Below are 27072 nucleotides of genomic sequence, written 5' to 3'. Positions count from 1 at the left end.
ATATATATGTAATATAATTTCTGATTTAATTAATTTCATTATATTCTTATGAAAAATATATTATGCGTTTAACTCCATTTATAACTTTCTTAAATATGTGCCTAGTATATAATGAAACTCTTTGTAAAACATGTTTTTGGGGAAATTTAAAAATTTTTTTGTTGGTAGAATTAAATTGGATTAGTGGGTTGAATCGAAAATTAGTGATTCAATCGTATTCTAAAATAAGAGGAAGAGTGAATTTATGTAAATTTGATTAAATAAAATTTCAGTTAATTTAAATATTTAATTTAATGTTAATGTTATTTGTAGAGATGATTATACATACACACATTTATATTTACTTGTTTTGATAAGTAAATTATTCACTTACATATCACCACCAAAGTATTTTTCGATAATTTTAAATCAGAGATAACTATAACATGAAATTAGAGACATTAGATAAGCAGCAGAGATTTAGAATTAGGAAAAGAAACCATTGTCATCAAATGTGAAATTCGGATCCAATCCAGCATTACCGAACGGGAATTCCAACCCGACAGTAGGAGCAGCTTGAATAATCTCAGTAAACTCAGACTCAATGGCAACACTAGTACTACCATTGTTCATCACCCCCGTCGGATTCGGACACGTTGACGTAGGCGAAAGATTTCCCGTCTCATAATTACCGTCGCCGACATCGTTTTCGACCTTTATGTTCAACGAAAGGTAATTAGGGAACAAAGGGCATGTTTGGTTACCAATATGCTGTTGCTGTTGGTATGGCTCTATGGTACCGGTTCCTTGTTCTTGATTGTTGTTGCTACAAGTGTGCCTTCCACGGTAAGAAACGTCGAAGATCGTCGGGTCGCCATCTGATCTTTGAACTTGCTTGGTCGCCAAGCAACCTTGAACATTTCGATGGGTACACCTGTAATATCCTCTGCAAGTAACCCATTTGAACCCATAGCTTAAATTCAATTACACATATACACACACACACACCAAACATTAACATGTTGACAATGTTAACATTAATGGAAGACAATTAATAATGGTTGCCATTAACATTAATGGGAGACAATCAATAATGACAACCACCAACTTTGGAAAAGTGGCATGGGATAATTTTTTTTTGGTCCTTGAGATAATGGGCTATTTATTGTTTGGTCCTTGAACCTCAACTATAAATAGGCCTTCTCATTTCTCATTTCAATTCATCCCAACCAATCTTTCTCTCTTAGTTTTCTCTCTTCTCCCATTTGAGAATTCTTAAGGAATTCTATTTGTTTGTAATACTTTGGAGATAGTAAAGTTATCATCTGGTGTTAGTGCCCGAGGACGTAGGTATAATTTACCGAACCTCGTTAAATCTCTTGTGTTCTTTCTTGTCCTATTTTTCTTTCAATATTTGAGGGTATAATAGTAGTATTTAATTGTGCTATTAAATTACTATAGAAGGGATATTCTGTCTAAGGAAAGACTTGGTATTTAAGAGATCCATGTGATCCACCTCTCTTCCCTGGGAATTGAACTTTGTGTGATTTTTTAGGACAATAATTTACACACTTCTGACCCTATTGGAACAACAAGTGGTATCAGAGCCGAAGGTTAATCGTAGTATGCTCTGTGGTTGCAGTTTAAACTGATCTTCCACATCAGAAAAGATTTCCTTAGGTATATTGAAAGATTATGGAGAAAACGGTCGGTGTAGGAGCTTCAACATCGTCCATGTGGACAAGACCGACAATTGCAAATGCAAGATTGGCCGTGGAGATCTTTGATGGCACGGGCCATTTTGGTATGTGGCAAAGTGAGGTTCTAGATGCCCTTTTTCAGCAGGGTCTAGACATTGCCATTGATGAAGAGAAACCAGATGATGTACAGGAGAAAGATTGGAAGGCGATCAATCGGTTGGCATGTGGCACAATTCGATCATGCCTTTCTCGAGAGCAGAGGTATGCTTTTTCAAAGGAGACTTCTGCAAATAAGTTGTGGGTGGCACTTGAAGAAATTTTTTGAAGAAAAACAGTCAAAATAAGCTCCACTTGAAGAAAAGACTGTTTCGCTTCACATACGTCCCAAGTACCACAATGAATGATCACATCACCAAATTTAATCAGTTAGTCACTGATTTACTGAATATGGATGAGACATTCAAAGATGAAGATTTGGCTTTGATGCTGTTGGGGTCACTTCCTGAGGAGTTTGAGTTCCTAGAAACTACTCTACTTCATGGCAGGAGTGATATATCTTTGAGCGAAGTCTGTGCGGCCTTATACAGTTATGAACAGAGAAAGAAGGACAAACAGAAAAACTCAATCAGAGATACAGAAGCTTTAGTAGTCCGAGGTCGTTCATACACTCAGAAGAAAACTCAAAAGAGGAGATCAAAGTCAAAGTCCAGACTCGAGAAAGATGAATGTGCTTTTTGTCATGAGAAAGGCCACTGGAAGAAAAATTGTCCAAAGCTGAAGAATAAGGGAAAAGCTGCTGTAGATGCTTGTGTTGCAAAGCATGATACCAATGACTCTGAACTATCACTGGTTGCATCATCATCGTCGTTCCATTCAGATGAGTGGATATTGGATTCGGGTTGTACCTATCATATGTCCCCTAACCGGGAGTGGTTCTCTGATTTAGTAGAACTAAATGGAGGAGTTGTTTATATGGGCAATGACAATGCCTGTAAAACTGTTGGGATAGGTTCAATCCAATTAAAGAATAAAGATGGATCAACCAGAGTTCTGACTGATGTTCGGTACGTGCCCAGTTTGAAGAAAAATCTCATCTCATTGGGAGCTCTGGAATCCAATGGTTCAGTTGTTACTATGAGAGATGGGGTTTTGAAAGTGACATCTGGCGCACTTGTGATATTGAAGGGCATCAGGAAAAATAACTTGTATTACTACCAAGGTAGTACAGTTATTGGAGCAGTCGCTGCAGTTTCCAGGCAACAAAGAATTGGACTCAATACAGTTGTGGCATATGAAGTTGGGACATGCCAGCGAAAAATCCTTGCAAATTCTGGCAAAGCAAGGATTGTTGAAAGGTGCAAAGGCTTGCAAATTAAAATTTTGCGAGCATTGTATTCTGGGAAAGCAAAAGAGAGTGAAATTCAGTACTGCTATCCATAATACAAAAGGTATTTTGGAATATGTTCACTCAGATGTGTGGCGGCCTTCCAAGACACCTTCATTGGGAGGAAAACACTACTTTGTTACTTTTGTTGATGACTTTTCCAGAAGAGTTTGGGTGTATACCATGAGAACTAAGGATGAAGTGCTTAGAGTTTTTCTTAAATGGAAAACTATGATCGAAAACCAGATTGGCAAGAAAATCAAGCGGCTTAGGACGGACAATGGAGGGGAATATAAAAGTGATTCGTTCTTCGATGTGTGCCAAGAGTATGGTATTGTTCGACACTTCACAGTTAGGGATACACCATAGCAGAATGGATTGGTAGAGCGTATGAATCGAACATTACTGGAGAAAGTTCGATGTATGTTGTCCAATGCTGGGTTGGGCAAGCAATTTTGGGCTGAGGCTGTGACATACGCTGGCCATCTCGTTAATCGTTTGCCATCATCTGCATTAGAAAGAAAAACTCCTATGGAGGTATGGTCTGAAAAACCGGCTACAGATTATGATTCCTTACATGTGTTTGGATCCACTGCATATTACCACGTGAAGGAGTCAAAGTTAGATCCGAGGGCAAAGAAAGCTCTCTTTATGGGAATCACTTCTGGAGTGAAGGGATTGAAGTGATTTCGTCTTTGGTGTTTAAGCACAAAGAAAATGATCTGTAGCAGAGATGTTACCTTTGATGAATCTGCCACATTGAAAAAGGTAGCAGATAAAGATATTCAGACGAGCAATACTCCACAGCAGGTGGAGTGTACTCCAAAACAGGTGGAGTTTGAGCAGATGGGGATTTGCCCAGTTAATAAGTCTAATTCTTCAGCCACAATGGAGGAATTAGAGGTTGAAGAGGTTCTGACCCAAGAACCACTAAGTACACTAGAACCAGTTGCAGTTGCAAGGCCACGGAGAGAAATTCGTAAACCTGCTCGATTTACTGATATGGTGGCCTACGCCCTTCCCATTGTTGATGATATTCCTATCACTTATCAAGAAGCAATGCAAAGCTTAGAAAGTGATAAATGGAAAAGCGCCATGGATGAAGAAATGCAGTCTCTCCGGAAGAACAATACTTAGGAGTTGGCGCAATTACCGAAAGGTAAAAGGGCAATCGGATGCAAGTGGGTATTGGCAAAGAAAGATGGATCTCCTAGCAATAAGGATATTCGCTACAAGGCAAGATTGGTAGCTAAAGGCTACGCTCAGAAGGAGGGAATTGACTACAATGATGTATTTTCCCTTGTTGTGAAGCATTCCTCCATTAGAATTTTGTTGGCATTGGTAGCACAATTGAATTTGGAGCTAGCTCAACTTGATGTTAAGACGGCTTTCTTGCATGGTGAGTTAGAAGAGGAGATCTATATGACTCAGCCCGAAGGATACACAGATGCTGGTGGTAGAAATTGGGTTTGTAAGCTGAACAAATTGCTATATGGATTGAAGCAATCCCCGAGGCAGTGGTACAAGCGATTTGATAGCTTTATGAGAAGGCATAAGTACACAAGAAGCAAATATGACAATTGTGTGTATTTGCAGAAGCTGCATGACGGATCTTTCATTTATCTACTCTTGTATGTTGATGATATGTTAATCGCTTCGAAGAGCCAAAATGAGATAGATAAGCTGAAGGCTCAGTTGAATCAAGAGTTCGAGATGAAAGATCTAGGTGAGGCCAAGAAGATTCTCGGCATGGAGATAAGTAGAGATAGACCGAGAGGCAAGCTCTGTTTAAATCAGAAGCAATATCTGAAAAAGGTATTACAATGTTTTGGTGTAAATGAAAACACAAAACATGTAAGTACCCCACTTGCTTCTCATTTGAAACTTAGTGCTCAATTATCTCCGAAGACTAAAGATGAAAGAGAATATATGGCGAAAGTCCCATATGCTAATGCAGTTGGGAGTTTGATGTATGCGATGGTGTGTACGAGGCCTGACATTTCACAAGCTGTTGGAGTTGTGAGCAGGTATATGCATGATCCTGGAAAAGGACATTGGCAAGCTGTGAAATGGATTCTACGGTATCTTCGAAAAATCGTAGATGTTGGTTTAATTTTTGAACAGGATGAAGCACTTGGTCAGTTTGTAGTTGGATATGTTATTCCGACTTTGCTGGTGATTTAGATAAACGTCGTTCAACTACGGAGTATTTGTTTACTCTTGCGAAAGCCCCAGTGAGTTGGAAGTCTACCTTACAGTCTACAGTAGCTGTGCCTACTACAGAGGCAGAATATATGGCAGTTACAGAAGCTGTTAAGGAGGCTATTTGGCTTAATGGATTGTTGAAAGACTTAGGAGTTGTTCAAAATCACATAAGTTTATATTGTGACAGTCAGAGCGCTATTCATTTAGCGAAAAATCAAGTCTATCATTCAAGAACCAAGCATATCGACGTAAGATATCACTTTGTGCGGTAAGTCTTTGAAAAAGGAAAAATTCTACTTCAGAAGATTCCGACAGCAGATAATCCCGCAGATATGATGACCAAGGTGGTAACAACAATCAAGTTTAATCATTGTTTGAACTTGATTAACATCCTGAGAATTTGAGCACCTTCAGGTGTATGGCGCTCGAGAGCGCATTTGTAGGCACTACAAATGATAGCTTTATCAAATTTGGGGAGTTGAAGGAAGTGTGTGAAGATGTGATTATCCTAATCAAATCTTCAAGGTGGAGATTGTTAACATTAATGGAAGACAATTAATAATGGTTGCCATTAACATTAATGGGAGACAATCAATAATGACAACCACCAACTTTGGAAAAATGGCATGGGATAATTTTTTTGGTCCTTGAGATAATGGGCTATTTATTGTTTGGTCCTTGAACCTCAACTATAAATAGGCTTTCTCATTTCTCATTTCAATTCATCCCAACCAATCTTTCTCTCTTAGTTTTCTCTCTTCTCCCATTTGAGAATTCTTAAGGAATTCTATTTGTTTGTAATACTTTGGAGATAGTAAAGTTATCATCTGGTGTTAGTGCCCGAGGACGTAGGTATAATTTACCGAACCTCGTTAAATCTCTTGTGTTCTTTATTGTCCTATTTTTCTTTCAATATTTGAGGGTATAATAGTAGTATTTAATTGTGCTATTAAATTACTATAGAAGGGATATTCTGTCTAAGGAAAGACTTGGTATTTAAGAGATCCATGTGATCCACCTCTCTTCCCTGGGAATTGAACTTTGTGTGATTTTTTAGGACAATAATTTACACACTTCTGACCCTATTGGAACAACAAGTGGTATCAGAGCCGAAGGTTAATCGTAGTATGCTCTGTGGTTGCAGTTTAAACTGATCTTCCACATCAGAAAAGATTTCCTTAGGTATATTGAAAGATTATGGAGAAAACGGTCGGTGTAGGAGCTTCAACATCGTCCATGTGGACAAGACCGACAATTGCAAATGCAAGATTGGCCGTGGAGATCTTTGATGGCACGGGCCATTTTGGTATGTGGCAAAGTGAGGTTCTAGATGCCCTTTTTCAGCAGGGTCTAGACATTGCCATTGATGAAGAGAAACCAGATGATGTACAGGAGAAAGATTGGAAGGCGATCAATCGGTTGGCATGTGGCACAATTCGATCATGCCTTTCTCGAGAGCAGAGGTATGCTTTTTCAAAGGAGACTTCTGCAAATAAGTTGTGGGTGGCACTTGAAGAAATTTTTTTGAAGAAAAACAGTCAAAATAAGCTCCACTTGAAGAAAAGACTGTTTCGCTTCACATACGTCCCAAGTACCACAATGAATGATCACATCACCAAATTTAATCAGTTAGTCACTGATTTACTGAATATGGATGAGACATTCAAAGATGAAGATTTGGCTTTGATGCTGTTGGGGTCACTTCCTGAGGAGTTTGAGTTCCTAGAAACTACTCTACTTCATGGCAGGAGTGATATATCTCTGAGCGAAGTCTGTGCGGCCTTATACAGTTATAAACAGAGAAAGAAGGACAAACAGAAAAACTCAATCAGAGATACAGAAGCTTTAGTAGTCCGAGGTCGTTCATACACTCAGAAGAAAACTCAAAAGGGGAGATCAAAGTCAAAGTCCAGACTCGAGAAAGTTGAATGTGCTTTTTGTCATGAGAAAGGCCACTGGAAGAAAAATTGTCCAAAGCTGAAGAATAAGGGAAAAGCTACTGTAGATGCTTGTGTTGCAAAGCATGATACCAATGACTCTGAACTATCACTGGTTGCATCATCATCGTCGTTCCATTCAGATGAGTGGATATTGGATTCGGGTTGTACCTATCATATGTCCCCTAACCGGGAGTGGTTCTCTGATTTAGTAGAACTAAATGGAGGAGTTGTTTATATGGGCAATGACAATGCCTGTAAAACTGTTGGGATAGGTTCAATCCAATTAAAGAATAAAGATGGATCAACCAGAGTTCTGACTGATGTTCGGTACGTGTAACACCCCTTACCCGAGACCGTCTCCGGAATCGAGTACGAGATGTCATCCAATTTAACTTACCGATTCGGAGCATAAAAATTTGCTTTTAAAATTAAATTCACTGTTCATAACAACACTGTCCACCTGCGCAACTGTCACTAATTTAAATATAACTTGAGTTACGAAACTCAAAATTTAAATCCGTAAATTTTCCGTGAAACTAGACTCATATTCCTACTTACCATAAAAGTTTCAGAATTTTTAACTTAGCACATTAGTACAGTTTATTCATTAAAGTATCCCCTGTTTCACAGCTCGACAGATCTGACCACTTGGCGCTAAAAATCAAATATCTAATTGTACAGAATTCATATAAGGTTACCATTAATTTATTTTGAAAATAGACTCACTAAGGAATCTAAACATATAAATTATGACCTATAATTATTTCTGTACAATTTATAATGATTTTCTAAAGATAGAACAGGGGACTTCAAAAACCATTCTGACCTTGTCTCACTAAAATTTAAATATCTCAAAATATAAAATTCTTTTGCCTACACCGTTTCTTTCATGTAAAAATAGACTTGATAAGCTTTAATTATATATATCATTCACCCTCTAATTCCATTTCTACTATTTATGGTGATTTTTCACATTCACGTCACTGCTGCTGTCAAAGAAACTGCTTCTTTGAATTAGTTACCATTTAAACATACATAACTCCAAAACATATTCTTTAATAACTACTTCAATAGCTAACATTAGCCATATCATTTGGACATGCTCAAAATGATTAAGACTCTATACATGCCATAGTTTAAACATTTTGAAAAGCACATAATACCGAGATGGTTATGATAGTGTGATACGAGCTCCGACGGTCCACTATTCGATCAAGTTCAAATCACTATAAAACAAAGGAAAGAAAGAGATGTGTAAGCTATAAATAGCTTAGTAAGTTACATGTAAACAATAATTATTCAATTAATAATTAACACTTTTAACATATAACTAATCAAAATATTTCTTAGCAATTTCAATCACTTACACATACACAATCTTACCAATTCACTTGCATATACATTTTCACACTTAACATTTCATATTCACTTTAATTCATTATTAATCCCGTTGAACACTTGGAATATACACGGATACGTAGAGATTTAGCACATAAGTGCCACACTGATATGTAGCCGAAGCTACCACTGATATGTAGCCGAAGCTACCACTGGATGTAGCCGAAGCTACCACTGAAATGTAGCCGAAGCTACCACTGATCAATAACACTGGAAATGTCCACGGGTCTGCTCACACAAGCTGTCAGGTGTCTGCAACACATGCTAGATCACCCAGCACCCGGGACTCACTGTAACACTGTAACACTGGTCTCTAGTGACATGTCACTTGTATCCAATTCTATTCCTAAGTTCAACCGGGAATTTACACTTAACACTTTATTTTCAACACTTTATCACTTGAATAATTCATGAACAACTTTCCTTCCACATTCAATATTAATCCACATATCAAATATAATTCACAATTTATACAAATATAACTATTATTTACATATAACTTACCTCGGATGCAAAACGACTATTTTTGTAATTTAGTCGATAACTTTCTCTTTTCCCCGATCACTTGCACTATTTCTTCTTTCTTGATCTATATTAACACAATTTAATACATTTTATCAATATTCCATTCAAATACAATTCATACACAACATTTTGACACATTTACATTTTTCCCCATAACTTTTCAAAAATTCCACTTTTGTCCCTAAGCTCGTAAAAATAAAATTCTCTAAATTCTTAAATTTCAAACTTCACTAAATCATATTTCATGCTCATAACGGGCCTCAATTTCACAAAATCACAACTTTATGCACACTTTACCATCTTTCACAATTTAGCCCTTTTTCAACATTTTTCATTGAAATTCATGTAGTAAAACTTGTAATTAACACTTCAAACATTCATTATCTAACATCACTAATCAATTTACAATTATATCATGAATGGGTCAATTTTTAAACTTTAATTTCATTTAAATTAAATGGTAGAAACATGAAATTCAAGCTTCAATAAGCATAAAAATACGAAAATAATTAAAAACGGGGCAAGAAATCACTTACAATTGAGCTTAGGAAAATCAAAACCCTTAACTATGGTAACCTGAAACTTTCGGCAGCAAGCTTCTGATTTTTTTGAAGAAGATGGACACTTATTTTCTCTTTATTTTGTCTTTTACCCAATTTGGACAAAAATGCCCTTGACCCATTACTTAGATATTTTTCTAGAAATACCCTTTTGTGTCCATAACACTAATTTATGGTCTAATTGCCACATAAACACTTCCAATTTCATGCAATAATTCAATTAAGTCATTTAATCACTAATTAGACACACTTTGCATTTTTCTCAATTTAGTCCTAAAAATTCAATTAAGCACTAAAGTATTAAAATTTCCTATCCATATTTTCACACAATATTTCAATCAATCAGTAACTAATAAAAATTTATAAAATTAAACTATTTCACTTCGGATTTGTGGTTACGAAACCACTATTCCGATTAGGCCCTATTTCGGGCTATCACAATTCTCCCCCCCTTAGGGATTTTCGTCCCCGAAAATCTTACCAGTGAATAAGTTGGGATACTGTTTCCTCATAGCCTCCTCGGTTTCCCATGTTGCCTCTTCCACCCCATGTCGTTGCCATAACACTTTCACTAAAGCAATTTCTTTGTTTCTCAACTGTTTCACTTCTCGTGCCAAGATTCGAATCGGTCCTTCTTCGTATGTCATATCCGATCGAATTTCCACTTCAGTCGGTGAAATCACATGTGATGGGTCCGATCGATATCGCCTCAACATAGAAACATGAAACACATTATGAATTCTTTCCAATTCCGGTGGTAAAGACAATCGATAAGCCACTGGACCAATTCTTTCTATCACTTCATACGGACCAATAAATCTTGGACTTAATTTGCCTTTACGGCCAAATCTCAAAATTTTCTTCCATGGATACACTTTCAAAAATACTTTATCTCCCACTTGAAAGTCAATCTCTTTTCTTTTCAAGTCCGCATACGACTTCTGTCGATCCGATGCAGCTTTCAAACAATCACGGATTATCTTCACTTTGTCTTCGGTTTCTTTTACCAAATCGACTCCATGTAACTGATTTTCATTAAGTTCAATCCAATATAATGGAGTCCGACACTTTCGTCCATACAACGCTTCATAAGGTGCCATTTTTATGCTTGACTGATAACTATTATTATAAGCAAATTCCACCAAAGGTAAATATCTTTCCCAATTACCTTCAAATTCCAAAACACAACATCTCAACATGTCTTCGAGTATTTGAATTACTCTTTCAGACTGTCCATCGGTTTGGGGATGGAATGCTGTACTAAAATTCAATTTAGTACCCAATGCCTCTTGTAATTTCTTCCAAAACCTTGAAGTAAATCGTGGATCTCTATCAGATATAATAGACATAGGTACACCATGTAATCGGACTATCTCAGCAATATACAATTCAGCTAACTTATCAAGTGAAAAACTCATTCGCACAGGAATGAAATGAGCCGACTTAGTCAATCGATCAACTATAACCCAAATTGAGTCTTTCTTTTTCGGTGACAATGGCAATCCAGAAACAAAATCCATAGTAATTCTATCCCATTTCCACTCGGGCACCATAATAGGTTGAAGTAATCCTGAAGGTACTTGGTGTTCAGCTTTTACTTGTTGGCACACTAAACACTTTGTCACATACTCGGAGATATCCCGTTTCATACCCGACCACCAATAAAATTTCTTCAAATCATTGTACATTTTTACACTACCGGGGTGAACTGCCAAATGACTATCATGTGCTTCTTGCAAAATTTTCTGAATTAAATCAACATTTTTCGGAACACATATTCTATCACGAAACATTAAACATCCATCTGAATCAATCTGAAAATCAGAATTATTGTCCACTGCACACTGAGTCTTTCTTCTTTGCAATTCATTATCCACTTTCTGAGCCTCACAAATTTCTTGAAGAAACAATGGTCTAGCTTTTAACTCTGCAAACAATGATCCATCTTCAGTCAATGTTAATCTCGTATTCAAAGCTCTCAAAGCAAAGAGAGACTTTCTGCTCAAAGCATCAGCAACTATATTAGCTTTTCCCGGATGATAATCTATCACAAGTTCATAATCTTTCAACAATTCCAACCATCTTCTTTGCCGCAAATTCAGATCTTTTTGTGTCATAACATATTACAAACTTTTATGATCTGTAAAAACACGACATTTCTCACCATATAAATAATGACGCCAAATCTTCAAAGCAAAGACAATAGCAGCCAACTCTAAATCATGGGTAGGATAATTTCGTTCATGCGGTTTCAATTGTCGAGAAGCATACGCTATCACCTTTCCTTCTTGCATCAATACACATCCAAGCCCATTTAGTGACGCGTCACTATAAACAACAAATTCCTTTCCTGACTCAGGTTGCACTAACACTGGTGCCTCAGTTAAACACTTCTTTAATTTCTCAAAACTTTGTTGACACTCCTCGGTCCATTCGAACTTAACATCTTTTTGCAACAATTTTGTCATCGGTGAAGCTATCATCGAAAAACCTTCTACAAATCGACGATAATATCCGGCTAAGCCCAGAAAACTCCTAACTTCAGATACATTTCTTGGAGGCTTCCACTCAATTATTGCCGATATCTTATTCGGATCCACTCGAATGCCATCTCCCGAGACAATATGCCCCAAAAATCCAACTTCACTAAGCCAAAATTCACTTTTGCTAAATTTAGCAAACAATTTCTTTTCTCGCAGCGTTTGTAGCACAATTCTTAAATGTTCAGCATGCTCGGCTTCACTTCGGGAATAAATAAGAATATCATCTATAAACACCACAACAAATTTATCCAAATAGGGCCGGAAAATTCGATTCATCAAATCCATAAAAATAGCTGGAGCATTAGTCAGACCAAAAGGCATTACAAGAAATTCATAGTGGCCATATCGGGTTCTGAAAGCAGTCTTTGGCACATCTGACTCTTTAACCCTCAATTGATAATATCCGGATCTCAAATCAATTTTGGAAAACACTGTGGCATCCTTTAACTGATCAAACAAGTCATCTATTCGGGGTAATGGATACTTATTCTTCACTGTCACTTTGTTAAGTTGACGATAATCAATACACAATCTCAATGTCCCATCCTTTTTCTTCACAAATAGCACGGGAGCACCCCACGGAGAGTAACTTGGTCTAACAAATCCTTTATCTGTCAGCTCTTGTAATTGCACTTTTAATTCTTTTAATTCAGTTGGTGCCATTCTGTAGGGAGCAATCGATATTGGAGCAGTATCTGGCATTACTTCAATACCAAACTCTACTTCTCTAATCGGAGGTAAACCTGGCAACTCTTCTGGGAACACATCTACATATTCACATACCACTGGCACTGATTCGATCTTTATTTCAGACACTTTTGTGTTCAACACATAAGCAAGATATGCTTCACAACCATTTTTCAAACATTTCTGAGCAGACATGGCAGAAATCACAATTGGCATCACATTTGACTTATCTGTTTCAACCCGAAGAACTGTACCACTACCACACTTCAACTCAAGAATTTTCTGACTGCAATCTATCTTGGCCTTATGTAATGTCAACCAATCCATTCCCAAAATAACATCAAATTCATCAAATGGCAACAACATTAAGTTGGCAGGGAAACACTGACCTTGTATAATCAAAGGACAATTTTTGCATATTTTATCAACTATCATATGCTTGCCTAAAGGATTCGACACTTTAACCACATACTCAGTCAATTCAACACACAAATTCTTATCAGACACTAAATTCATGCATACATACGAGTGAGTAGAACCAGGATCAATCAATGCAAGAACATTAGTGTCGTAAAGAGAAAATATACCAGTGATCACATCAGGAGAAGATGCTTCCTCTCTAGCTCGGATGGCATAAGCTCTTGCTGGAGCTCCCACTTCAGATCTTACAGTCGTGTCTTTTGTTACGCCTCTACCACTAGTTCCAATCCCCACATTTCTCTGTGGTCTTCCTCTAGTAGTCACACTGCTCGATCTCACATTCTGAAACTTTTCTATCTCTTCTCTTTCCGGACAATCTTTCACAAAATGATCTTGAGATCCACATTTAAAACAAGCTCGGCTGATTAAATAACATTCCCCCAAATGTCGTTTTCCACAATGTTGACATTCCGGTCTAGTAGGTTTAACACTACCTGTACTTGCCATAGAAGTTGCCTGAGCTTTAAACCTGAATATTGTCTTCCTCGATCTCTTTGAAAATTCACACTAGAAACATTCGATCGAGTATTCATTTCTTTAAACTTCTTCGCTTGAGACTGAAATGGCTTGCCCATTGATCTTTTTCTTTCATCTCTTGCTTCACTTTCCACCTTTCTTTTCTCTTTGCTCAATTCTTCAGCCTTGATAGCTCTTTCAACTAGTACCACTAACTCTTTAATTTCAAGAATTCCCACTAGCAATCGGATATCCTCGTTTAATCCATCTTCAAACCTTTTACACAATGTAGCTTCATTAGATACACACTCTTGGGCATACTTGCTTAATTTGACAAATTCTCGCTCATATTCGGCTACCGTCATGCGCCCTTGTTTCAATTCAAGAAACTCTTTTCTCTTTTGATCAATGAAACGCTGACTCACATACTTCTTCCGGAATTCTTCTTGAAAGAAGTCCCATGTAACTTTCTCTTTAGGCACCACTGACACTAAAGTTTTCCACCAATTATAAGCCGAATCCCTCAGCAATGAGATAGCACATTTGAGACTTTCTTCTGGAGTACAAGATAATTCATCCAACACTCTGATAGTATTATCAAGCCAGAACTCTGCTCTTTCAGGATCATCATTTACATTAGCTCGGAACTCTTCGGCTCCATACTTTCGAATTTTGTCCACTGGAGGCTTTGACAATTTTAACACTTCAGTTTGTTGAGGAGCTATGGGAACAGCTTGAGGAATAGGAGGGGGCGGAGGAGGTTGAGCATTAGGATTAGTTCTAACAAACTCAGTGTACCAATTGTTCATCATTTGGAGAAAAGCTTCTCGAGCCTCATCTCCTTGACCCTGAGTCTCGAATCGACTTTCAACAGGCACATTACTTTGAGCATCATCAGCTGTATCTCGGTTAGAATCCATTACTATAAAAAAAACATTTTAAGATGTCAGGAGTCGTCACACTATCATTATTCAATTATGGCATGTATAGATAGTCTATTACACTCGCTACGTTAGTCCGAGAATCGACTAAACCGTAGCTCTGATACCACTAAATGTAACACCCCTTACCCGAGACCGTCTCCGGAATCGAGTACGAGATGTCATCCAATTTAACTTACCGATTCGGAGCATAAAAATTTGCTTTTAAAATTAAATTCACTGTTCATAACAACACTGTCCACCTGCGCAACTGTCACTAATTTAATATAACTTGAGTTACGAAACTCAAAATTTAAATCCGTAAATTTTCCGTGAAACTAGACTCATATTCCTACTTACCATAAAAGTTTCAGAATTTTTAACTTAGCACATTAGTACAGTTTATTCATTAAAGTATCCCCTGTTTCACAGCTCGACAGATCTGACCACTTGGCGCTAAAAATCAAATATCTAATTGTACAGAATTCATATAAGGTTACCATTAATTTATTTTGAAAATAGACTCACTAAGGAATCTAAACATATAAATTATGACCTATAATTATTTCTGTACAATTTATAATGATTTTCTAAAGATAGAACAGGGGACTTCAAAAACCATTCTGACCTGTCTCACTAAAATTTAAATATCTCAAAATATAAAATTCTTTTGCCTACACCGTTTCTTTCATGTAAAAATAGACTTGATAAGCTTTAATTATATATATCATTCACCCTCTAATTCCATTTCTACTATTTATGGTGATTTTTCACATTCACGTCACTGCTGCTGTCAAAGAAACTGCTTCTTTGAATTAGTTACCATTTAAACATACATAACTCCAAAACATATTCTTTAATAACTACTTCAATAGCTAACATTAGCCATATCATTTGGACATGCTCAAAATGATTAAGACTCTATACATGCCATAGTTTAAACATTTTGAAAAGCACATAATACCGAGATGGTTATGATAGTGTGATACGAGCTCCGACGGTCCACTATTCGATCAAGTTCAAATCACTATAAAACAAAGGAAAGAAAGAGATGTGTAAGCTATAAATAGCTTAGTAAGTTACATGTAAACAATAATTATTCAATTAATAATTAACACTTTTAACATATAACTAATCAAAATATTTCTTAGCAATTTCAATCACTTACACATACACAATCTTACCAATTCACTTGCATATACATTTTCACACTTAACATTTCATATTCACTTTAATTCATTATTAATCCCGTTGAACACTTGGAATATACACGGATACGTAGAGATTTAGCACATAAGTGCCACACTGATATGTAGCCGAAGCTACCACTGATATGTAGCCGAAGCTACCACTGGATGTAGCCGAAGCTACCACTGAAATGTAGCCGAAGCTACCACTGATCAATAACACTGGAAATGTCCACGGGTCTGCTCACACAAGCTGTCAGGTGTCTGCAACACATGCTAGATCACCCAGCACCCGGGACTCACTGTAACACTGTAACACTGGTCTCTAGTGACATGTCACTTGTATCCAATTCTATTCCTAAGTTCAACCGGGAATTTACACTTAACACTTTATTTTCAACACTTTATCACTTGAATAATTCATGAACAACTTTCCTTCCACATTCAATATTAATCCACATATCAAATATAATTCACAATTTATACAAATATAACTATTATTTACATATAACTTACCTCGGATGCAAAACGACTATTTTTGTAATTTAGTCGATAACTTTCTCTTTTCCCCGATCACTTGCACTATTTCTTCTTTCTTGATCTATATTAACACAATTTAATACATTTTATCAATATTCCATTCAAATACAATTCATACACAACATTTTGACACATTTACATTTTTCCCCATAACTTTTCAAAAATTCCACTTTTGTCCCTAAGCTCGTAAAAATAAAATTCTCTAAATTCTTAAATTTCAAACTTCACTAAATCATATTTCATGCTCATAACGGGCCTCAATTTCACAAAATCACAACTTTATGCACACTTTACCATCTTTCACAATTTAGCCCTTTTTCAACATTTTTCATTGAAATTCATGTAGTAAAACTTGTAATTAACACTTCAAACATTCATTATCTAACATCACTAATCAATTTACAATTATATCATGAATGGGTCAATTTTTAAACTTTAATTTCATTTAAATTAAATGGTAGAAACATGAAATTCAAGCTTCAATAAGCATAAAAATACGAAAATAATTAAAAACGGGGCAAGAAATCACTTACAATTGAGCTTAGGAAAATCAAAACCCTTAACTATGGTAACCTGAAACTTTCGGCAGCAAGCTTCTGATTTTTTTGAAGAAGATGGACACTTATTTTCTCTTTATTTTGTCTTTTACCCAATTTGGACAAAAATGCCCTTGACCCATTACTTAGATATTTTTCTAGAAATACCCTTTTGTGTCCATAACACTAATTTATGGTCTAATTGCCACATAAACACTTCCAATTTCATGCAATAATTCAATTAAGTCATTTAATCACTAATTAGACACACTTTGCATTTTTCTCAATTTAGTCCTAAAAATTCAATTAAGCACTAAAGTATTAAAATTTCCTATCCATATTTTCACACAATATTTCAATCAATCAGTAACTAATAAAAATTTATAAAATTAAACTATTTCACTTCGGATTTGTGGTTACGAAACCACTATTCCGATTAGGCCCTATTTCGGGCTATCACAGTACGTGCCCAGTTTGAAGAAAAATCTCATCTCATTGGGAGCTCTGGAATCCAATGGTTCAGTTGTTACTATGAGAGATGGGGTTTTGAAAGTGACATCTGGCGCACTTGTGATATTGAAGGGCATCAGAAAAAATAACTTGTATTACTACCAAGGTAGTACAGTTATTGGAGCAGTCGCTGCAGTTTCCAGGCAACAAAGAATTGGACTCAATACAGTTGTGGCATATGAAGTTGGGACATGCCAGCGAAAAATCCTTGCAAATTCTGGCAAAGCAAGGATTGTTGAAAGGTGCAAAGGCTTGCAAATTAAAATTTTGCGAGCATTGTGTTCTGGGAAAGCAAAAGAGAGTGAAATTCAGTACTGCTATCCATAATACAAAAGGTATTTTGGAATATGTTCACTCAGATGTGTGGCGGCCTTCCAAGACACCTTCATTGGGAGGAAAACACTACTTTATTACTTTTGTTGATGACTTTTCCAGAAGAGTTTGGGTGTATACCATGAGAACTAAGGATGAAGTGCTTAGAGTTTTTCTTAAATGGAAAACTATGATCGAAAACCAGATTGGCAAGAAAATCAAGCGGCTTAGGACGGACAATGGAGGGGAATATAAAAGTGATTCGTTCTTCGATGTGTGCCAAGAGTATGGTATTGTTCGACACTTCACAGTTAGGGATACACCATAGCAGAATGGATTGGTAGAGCGTATGAATCGAACATTACTGGAGAAAGTTCGATGTATGTTGTCCAATGCTGGGTTGGGCAAGCAATTTTGGGCTGAGGCTGTGACATACGCTGGCCATCTTGTTAATCGTTTGCCATCATCTGCATTAGAAAGAAAAACTCCTATGGAGGTATGGTCTGAAAAACCGGCTACAGATTATGATTCCTTACATGTGTTTGGATCCACTGCATATTACCACGTGAAGGAGTCAAAGTTAGATCCGAGGGCAAAGAAAGCTCTCTTTATGGGAATCACTTCTGGAGTGAAGGGATTGAAGTGATTTCGTCTTTGGTGTTTAAGCACAAAGAAAATGATCTGTAGCAGAGATGTTACCTTTGATGAATCTGCCACATTGAAAAAGGTAGCAGATAAAGATATTCAGACGAGCAATACTCCACAGCAGGTGGAGTGTACTCCAAAACAGGTGGAGTTTGAGCAGATGGGGATTTGCCCAGTTAATAAGTCTAATTCTTCAGCCACAATGGAGGAATTAGAGGTTGAAGAGGTTCTGACCCAAGAACCACTAAGTACACTAGAACCAGTTGCAGTTGCAAGGCCACGGAGAGAAATTCGTAAACCTGCTCCATTTACTGATATGGTGGCCTACGCCCTTCCCATTGTTGATGATATTCCTGTCACTTATCAAGAAGCAATGCAAAGCTTAGAAAGTGATAAATGGAAAAGCGCCATGGATGAAGAAATGCAGTCTCTCCGGAAGAACAATACTTAGGAGTTGGCGCAATTACCGAAAGGTAAAAGGGCAATCGGATGCAAGTGGGTATTCGCAAAGAAAGATGGATCTCCTAGCAATAAGGATATTCGCTACAAGGCAAGATTGGTAGCTAAAGGCTACGCTCAGAAGGAGGGAATTGACTACAATGATGTATTTTCCCCTGTTGTGAAGCATTCCTCCATTAGAATTTTGTTGGCCTTGGTAGCACAATTGAATTTGGAGCTAGCTCAACTTGATGTTAAGACGGCTTTCTTGCATGGTGAGTTAGAAGAGGAGATCTATATGACTCAGCCCGAAGGATACACAGATGCTGGTGGTAGAAATTGGGTTTGTAAGCTGAACAAATCGCTATATGGATTGAAGCAATCCCCGAGGCAGTGGTACAAGCGATTTGATAGCTTTATGAGAAGGCATAAGTACACAAGAAGCAAATATGACAATTGTGTGTATTTGCAGAAGCTGCATGACGGATCTTTCATTTATCTACTCTTGTATGTTGATGATATGTTAATCGCTTCGAAGAGCCAAAATGAGATAGATAAGCTGAAGGCTCAGTTGAATCAAGAGTTCGAGATGAAAGATCTAGGTGAGGCCAAGAAGATTCTCGGCATGGAGATAAGTAGAGATAGACCGAGAGGCAAGCTCTGTTTAAATCAGAAGCAATATCTGAAAAAGGTATTACAATGTTTTGGTGTAAATGAAAACACAAAACATGTAAGTACCCCACTTGCTTCTCATTTGAAACTTAGTGCTCAATTATCTCCGAAGACTAAAGATGAAAGAGAATATATGGCGAAAGTCCCATATGCTAATGCAGTTGGGAGTTTGATGTATGCGATGGTGTGTACGAGGCCTGACATTTCACAAGCTGTTGGAGTTGTAAGCAGGTATATGCATGATCCTGGAAAAGGACATTGGCAAGCTGTGAAATGGATTCTACGGTATCTTCGAAAAATCGTAGATGTTGGTTTAATTTTTGAACAGGATGAAGCACTTGGTCAGTTTGTAGTTGGATATGTTATTCCGACTTTGCTGGTGATTTAGATAAACGTCGTTCAACTACGGGGTATTTGTTTACTCTTGCGAAAGCCCCAGTGAGTTGGAAGTCTACCTTACAGTCTACAGTAGCTGTGCCTACTACAGAGGCAGAATATATGGCAGTTACAGAAGCTGTTAAGGAGGCTATTTGGCTTAATGGATTGTTGAAAGACTTAGGAGTTGTTCAAAGTCACATAAGTTTATATTGTGACAGTCAGAGCGCTATTCATTTAGCGAAAAATCAAGTCTATCATTCAAGAACCAAGCATATCGACGTAAGATATCACTTTGTGCGGTAAGTCTTTGAAAAAGGAAAAATTCTACTTCAGAAGATTCCGACAGCAGATAATCCCGCAGATATGATGACCAAGGTGGTAACAACAATCAAGTTTAATCATTGTTTGAACTTGATTAACATCCTGAGAATTTGAGCACCTTCAGGTGTATGGCGCTCGAGAGCGCATTTGTAGGCACTACAAATGATAGCTTTATCAAATTTGGGGAGTTGAAGGAAGTGTGTGAAGATGTGATTATCCTAATCAAATCTTCAAGGTGGAGATTGTTAACATTAATGGAAGACAATTAATAATGGTTGCCATTAACATTAATGGGAGACAATCAATAATGACAACCACCAACTTTGGAAAAATGGCATGGGATAATTTTTTTTGGTCCTTGAGATAATGGGCTATTTATTGTTTGGTCCTTGAACCTCAACTATAAATAGGCCTTCTCATTTCTCATTTCAATTCATCCCAACCAATCTTTCTCTCTTAGTTTTCTCTCTTCTCCCATTTGAGAATTCTTAAGGAATTCTATTTGTTTGTAATACTTTGGAGATAGTAAAGTTATCATCTGGTGTTAGTGCCCGAGGACGTAGGTATAATTTACCGAACCTCGTTAAATCTCTTGTGTTCTTTCTTGTCCTATTTTTCTTTCAATATTTGAGGGTATAATAGTAGTATTTAATTGTGCTATTAAATTACTATAGAAGGGATATTCTGTCTAAGGAAAGACTTGGTATTTAAGAGATCCATGTGATCCACCTCTCTTCCCTGGGAATTGAACTTTGTGTGATTTTTTAGTACAATAATTTACACGCTTCCGACCCTATTGGAACAACAGACAACCTAGGACTGTGTCAAAAAAAAAAACCTCGGATATTTTGCTCCCAAAATGTCTTTTTGTCCATATTTCCTCCAACTAAAGCCATCATCAAGGTTTCCTTCCATTGCAGTACCAGGCCCTACTCGGACTTGATGCGTCCATCTCGGCAGGCTTTTTCTACACGCATACGAATACACATAATTAACGTATATGCGTGAAATAATAAGTACGTATGTGTTTTTTTACGCTATACCTTTGCACGGTGGCAGCGTCACGAACGGGGAGACTTTGCGGCGGCTGATCGATCGTGTCCGACGTACCGGTTGCTTTGTAGTGGAGCAATGAAAGTGCCTTGTCATAAGAAGCTTGGATCTGTTGTAATAACAATTCACGAGTTTCATTACAAGAAGGAAGGTTTAAATGGGCTTGGAGTTGCATAGCTAGCTCTCTTCCTTGTAATAGTTCATTTATCAGACATTTTTGTTCCCATTCTTCCATGTCCTCCTTTAAAGAAAAACTTAAACCATGAAGAAGGGAGACAATGGGGGTTAGTGTTTTAAATTAAAAATTATTACATTACATGCATTATATGAATGCGAGAAAGATAGTGAAAAAGAGAGAATTTTTCTTCTTTTCTTTATTGAGGGACGGTCTTTGGTCGTATAAAATGTGGAAGGAAAGCGAAAGTCAACGGTTGACTGTTTCTATCATTTTTGAACACTCAAAAAAGACCGATCAGTGAAACGTTGCTCTCCTTTTTACACTTCTTTGACTCATTGCGTTTGCATTTGGTAGGTTAAAATATACTATAGGTCCTTGTACTCTTCAAAATGTTGGAATTTAGTCTCTGTATTTTTATTTTTAGGAATTTAGTCTCTCTACTTTTCGGATTTCAAAATTCAGATCCAATTGTTAATATTATTATTATTTGTTAAATTTATTAGTGTGACATTTTGAAATAAAAAAAGTTACTCACTTAATAGCAATTTAACTAAAAAATGACGTTGTAATGAACCTGAATTTAACAAAATAATTATAACAGGGTTAATAGTTGAACTTGAATTTTAAAAATTAAAAATTATAGAGACTAAATTCTTATAAATAAAAGTACAAAGACTAAATTATAATTTTATTAAGAGTATAGAGACTTATGGCATGTTTTAACCCAATTTTTTTATACACAAAATCATAAGCTTCTTGGCAATGTACTAATAATACTTTGGTAAAAAAACCTGTCCAGTACTTTTCAATTTTTATTTGGATATTGAGTAAATTAGTTTGTCTAATAAAAATTGAAGCAATTTAATCTATTTCAATTTTGAATAGTAGGTAACTAAGAACAATTAATGTTTTTCAGCAATTGCATATAATTTTAATTGATATAATAACAAATTAAGCTCTCAATGTTTGCGTGTTTTGTTAATTTGGTCCTACTTTCGAAAAGAATGAAAAGGAAATATATAGAATTTTTTTTAAAATCTGAAAGATTCAAAAAAATAATATATAAAAAAATTTAGCTTCAAATATATAAACAAACATAATGTGTAAATTATGAGGGTAAATTTATTATTATACCAATTAAATTATATGAAGTTAATGAAAAAATTAATACTATGATTTATTGTCTTTAAATGCTTTTTTTTTAAAATTGACAAAGATTATATTACTTTGTTTTTTTACAGGAATCATTTTGCTCAATATTGAAATTGAGAAGGATGGGAAAGATTTATTTTCCATAGTTAATATGGTCTAATTGTGTCCCAAGTACTTGTACTTTTCATTTTTTTTAAAAATTAGTCCCTTTATTTTTAATTCTAAACAAACTGTTTGTTTTAAAAATTTAAGTTTAATCGATAACGTTGTTAATTGACTTGGATTGAATTTGAATATGCGTTATCAATTGAGTTATAATTTTTAAATCAAACTAATAAAAGCATTAGATTTCTAGAATTTCAAAAGTTCATAGAATATAAATATTAGAACATAATTAAACCTATATGTACTTTTAAATTTTATTAATAAAGAAACTTTTAAATATATATATTTTTTGATAAATTACAATAACATGGTAAAGCTCAAATAACAATCACAACTAGCATAACTCAATCATAGGCTATAATTGGGACGATGAACACTTTTGACTATCAAACCTTTATATAGGATTGTAAAGAATATATTATCAATAAATAAAATTGTACTTAATATTGAACCGACTCTTACTAATAGCATAAACCAAAAAGGAAGCTGGAGAAGAAGATGACCAAACAATAATTTTTAAACTTTGCAGCCACTTCCGCATTGTTTCCTTTTTCTTTTCTTTTTTTCCCGAAGAAAATTAACAATTATAATTTGTAATTAGATTAAAATATAACATAGGTCCTTATACTTTATATAAATTTTGAATTTAATTTTTATATTTTTATTTTTAGAAATTTAGTTTCTCTTTGGTTTTTAGATTTCTAAATATAATTTTAATTGTTAACATTGTTAATTTTTTTTTATGTTAAATTGGTTAGTGTGACGTTTTGAAATACAAAAAAAATCTATAACAATATAATTGGAAACTAATATTGTAATAAATCTGAATTGAACAAAATAATTTTATCAACGTTAATAATTGACTTGAATTTTAAAAATTTAAAAATAAAAATATAGAGACTAAATTTTAAATTTGTAAGTGAGAGTAATTTTTTTTCAAATGATTATAATTTATAATAATGACTTGTTAATAATTAAAAGACGACGTGATTTTTCAACCTGTTGCTTACGTTATTACAAGGGTTAAACTTAAACCAAGGTACATCTCAACGTGGAAAATGAGATATTGAGATTCTTTTATATGATCAACGCTTTATTCTTAAATTAGTCCCTAAGCTATATCCCAACTTTTAGATTAGTACTTAAAATTTATTATTAATAGTCTTAAATTATTAATTTTGTAACAATTTACTAAAAATCAATGTATCAATGAATAAGAATATGACATGTGGCACATTCTTATTATATCCTAATTTTTTTATAAAATAAGACAAAATTTAAAATTTAAAAATCATATCTAACTAAAAAAAGCTTTCAATTTTCAAGGGACAAACTTATATTTTTTTCTGGAAGCAAGACCCTTACCTGACCTTAGCGTCACCCTTGCTAATTGTTCCCAAGGCCGCTTAAACTCATTGGGCATCACCTAATGGCAACAAGGATGATGATAATTCGAGACTTGGTTTTTTGTGTATCACTGATATGGTGAGAGTCTTTTGGTGGTTTTTGACAATGGTTAATTGGTTAATCAAAGTTTATCTTTAGAGTGGTACGATGATGAGTTAGGATGTAGTTGTTAGTAATTGATCAAGGTGATGCATACATAGTTAGTTTCTGAATCTTCCATTGTTAGAGTTAGCGACAGTTTGTCTTTCTACTCAATTAGCCTCTTTTGCGGATAGTGATATTTGTGCAACAATTTGTCGTATTTTATTTGTCCTTCCTAGTATATGTTATATCCATGTATCGATGTTGTATATGTTTCTTATTAATGAAAATATTTTTAAAATGTTAGAATGTGCTTAAAATTTTTATACTCTTTGTACATTTAGATTTTAGTCTCTCTATTTTTTGTATTTAAAAATGTAAATTAAATTATTAACAACGTTAATAATCTCTTGCTAAATCTGGGTTCATTATAATATTATTTTATTATTACATAATTATCAAATGAGTATTTTTTTTTAATTTCAAAATATCATACCAATAATCTAATATAAAAATCATAACAATGCTGACAATGAGTACTGGATTTTGAAATATAAATTTTAAAAATAAAAAAAATTAAATGAAAAAAATCAAATGATATAAGGAACAATGCCTGAATCGAAGCGGCGCCGTTGGGTTATCATCAGAAGAACGGACAGAGCTAATTATTTTGAAGAATTCGTCAGCTGCAATTTGAGTCATTTGAGTCCTGGTCTTAGATGTTGGGTCCACTGACCTTAATTTGCTGACTATTCTTTCTTTTTCTTGTCCCTTTCTTATTTCGCAAAATCGTATTTAATTTGCTACTCGGACCAGTCCAGTTACAGATTTAAAGAAAGAATTGATACAAATCACTTAAATTTAACAAATTAAACTTTTTTAATATTTTATTTGTAAATTTGTAAATTTTATTTAATTAAAGAATTCAATTTAATTCACAAATTAATTCATAAACCGATGAATTTCGATAAAATTGATTTAATTAAGTGGACCATAATTATTAAAGTAAGTATTGATTATTAAATTTCATGATTTAACTCCTACTATGATTATGCTCTCTTTTTTCTCAATAGCATGCATATATATATATACATATTAATTTTTAAATATGTAATAAATATATAATTTTTAATCAAAACTTTAAACTCAATTGATTTAATTTGTAAATCTTATAATTTTAAATTAGTATAATTAAATGGATTAAGATCTAAATTATTAAAACATAAAATTAATTAATTAAATCTATTTTAAATTTTAATCGAATCAATTAAATCTGAAAAGCAGTAACACATGATGTCTAAGCTCTTCTAGAAATGTGGACTTGACTAGAGCTTAGACTATGAATCCAAAATTCATTAACTCGGATGCACAAGGAAAAAGAAAGAAAAATCTATCTATATATATATATATAAGTATATAATAACAATAAAAATATTTGATACATCCCTCTATTATAAAGATAAAATTAAATTAATATTTTTATCATTAAATGGATCACTTTAATTTCTTTATTATTAAAAAAATTAAATAAAATAAATTTCGACAGAATTAAGATTTACAATTTAAAAAAAATTGACATTTACTTCTTAGTAGAGTTCATATTTTGAAAGTTTTTATGGTATTGTAAATCTAAAAAATAATATTTTTTATGTCATTTTTAAGCAATAAATTTAACTCTATTACAATGTGATATTATTTAATTATTTTTAATAAAAATAGATTAAATTGGTCTATTTTATTATAGAAAGACTAAATTAATCCAAACCTTACAATAAAAAGACTTAATATACAAATTAAATATTAACACTATTTGAATACTGACATTTGAGATGTCAATACATAACTTAATCACAACTCTTTTTTAAGTGGTGTTTGATTAATTCAGAGTTAAGTATTAGATTTATTTGATGTATTACTTAAAATTAAGTATAGAATACAATTAGATTGTATAATAAATTAAAATTAAAATTAAAATTATGGTTATTTTATTTCATTTTAAATTTTATTTTACATTATTTTAAACAAAATCAAAATTTTTTGAACATAATAACAAACTCAAAATTTAATCATAAAGTTTTTAAAAATTAATATATTGCTAAAATAAAATATAAATATTTAAAAGATAATATAATATTAAAATAAATTAGAAAAAAGTCAACATTAGTTGAAAAATAGCTCATTATATACTTATCATTTTCATGTTTTTTATAAAAAAATATTATCATTTATTTTTTATTATGGATTATTGAATAAATTTAAAAAAATTAAATAAATTTCCAGTTAATTTAATTTTAATGTGTTATCAAACAATGCTTTTCATCTTTATTCACAACTTATAATTATTTTAATTAGTAAAAGTACACGAGGGATTTTACACAAGGAGTTTGATTATATTTTAGTTCATTTATTTAAAAAATAGATAAATTAATCTCATGTTATACCAAAAAGTAAATTAACCCATTTCTCAAAAAAAAAAGACAAATTAATTTTTCTACATTAGATAAAAAACCAAACTAACATTTTTAAACTTAGAAATAAATAGAATTTTTACAATACTTAAAATTACTCATAATCTATTTCTAACTCTTAAATAATAGGATAATTACACTTCAATATATTTAAATTCACATTCTTGTCTTAATAATAATACTAATACCAAATAAACTAAGAGTTACTCTGTGAATATTTTTTTCCTTAAATATTACTATATTTAATACGTG

At 34.1% G+C, this 27072-nt stretch overlaps 1 protein-coding gene across 1 annotated transcript; it reads right to left on the bottom strand.

The window, feature by feature from the left end:
- Positions 1 to 321: 321 nt before the first annotated feature.
- Positions 322 to 21667, bottom strand: LOC121211478 (probable WRKY transcription factor 53; the record flags this gene model as incomplete). The annotated part of the gene is made up of 3 exons (XM_041084244.1): positions 322 to 925; positions 21155 to 21283; positions 21360 to 21667. Coding segments are annotated over 3 exons (897 nt in total), but the record flags the coding sequence as incomplete, so codon positions are not given.
- Between the last annotated feature and the right edge of the window lie 5405 nt (positions 21668 to 27072).

Source organism: Gossypium hirsutum, chromosome A12 (assembly GCF_007990345.1).
Source record: "Gossypium hirsutum isolate 1008001.06 chromosome A12, Gossypium_hirsutum_v2.1, whole genome shotgun sequence".
NCBI classification, from domain to species: domain Eukaryota; kingdom Viridiplantae; phylum Streptophyta; class Magnoliopsida; order Malvales; family Malvaceae; genus Gossypium; species Gossypium hirsutum.
This window is presented reverse-complemented; position numbering and strand designations above follow the sequence as displayed.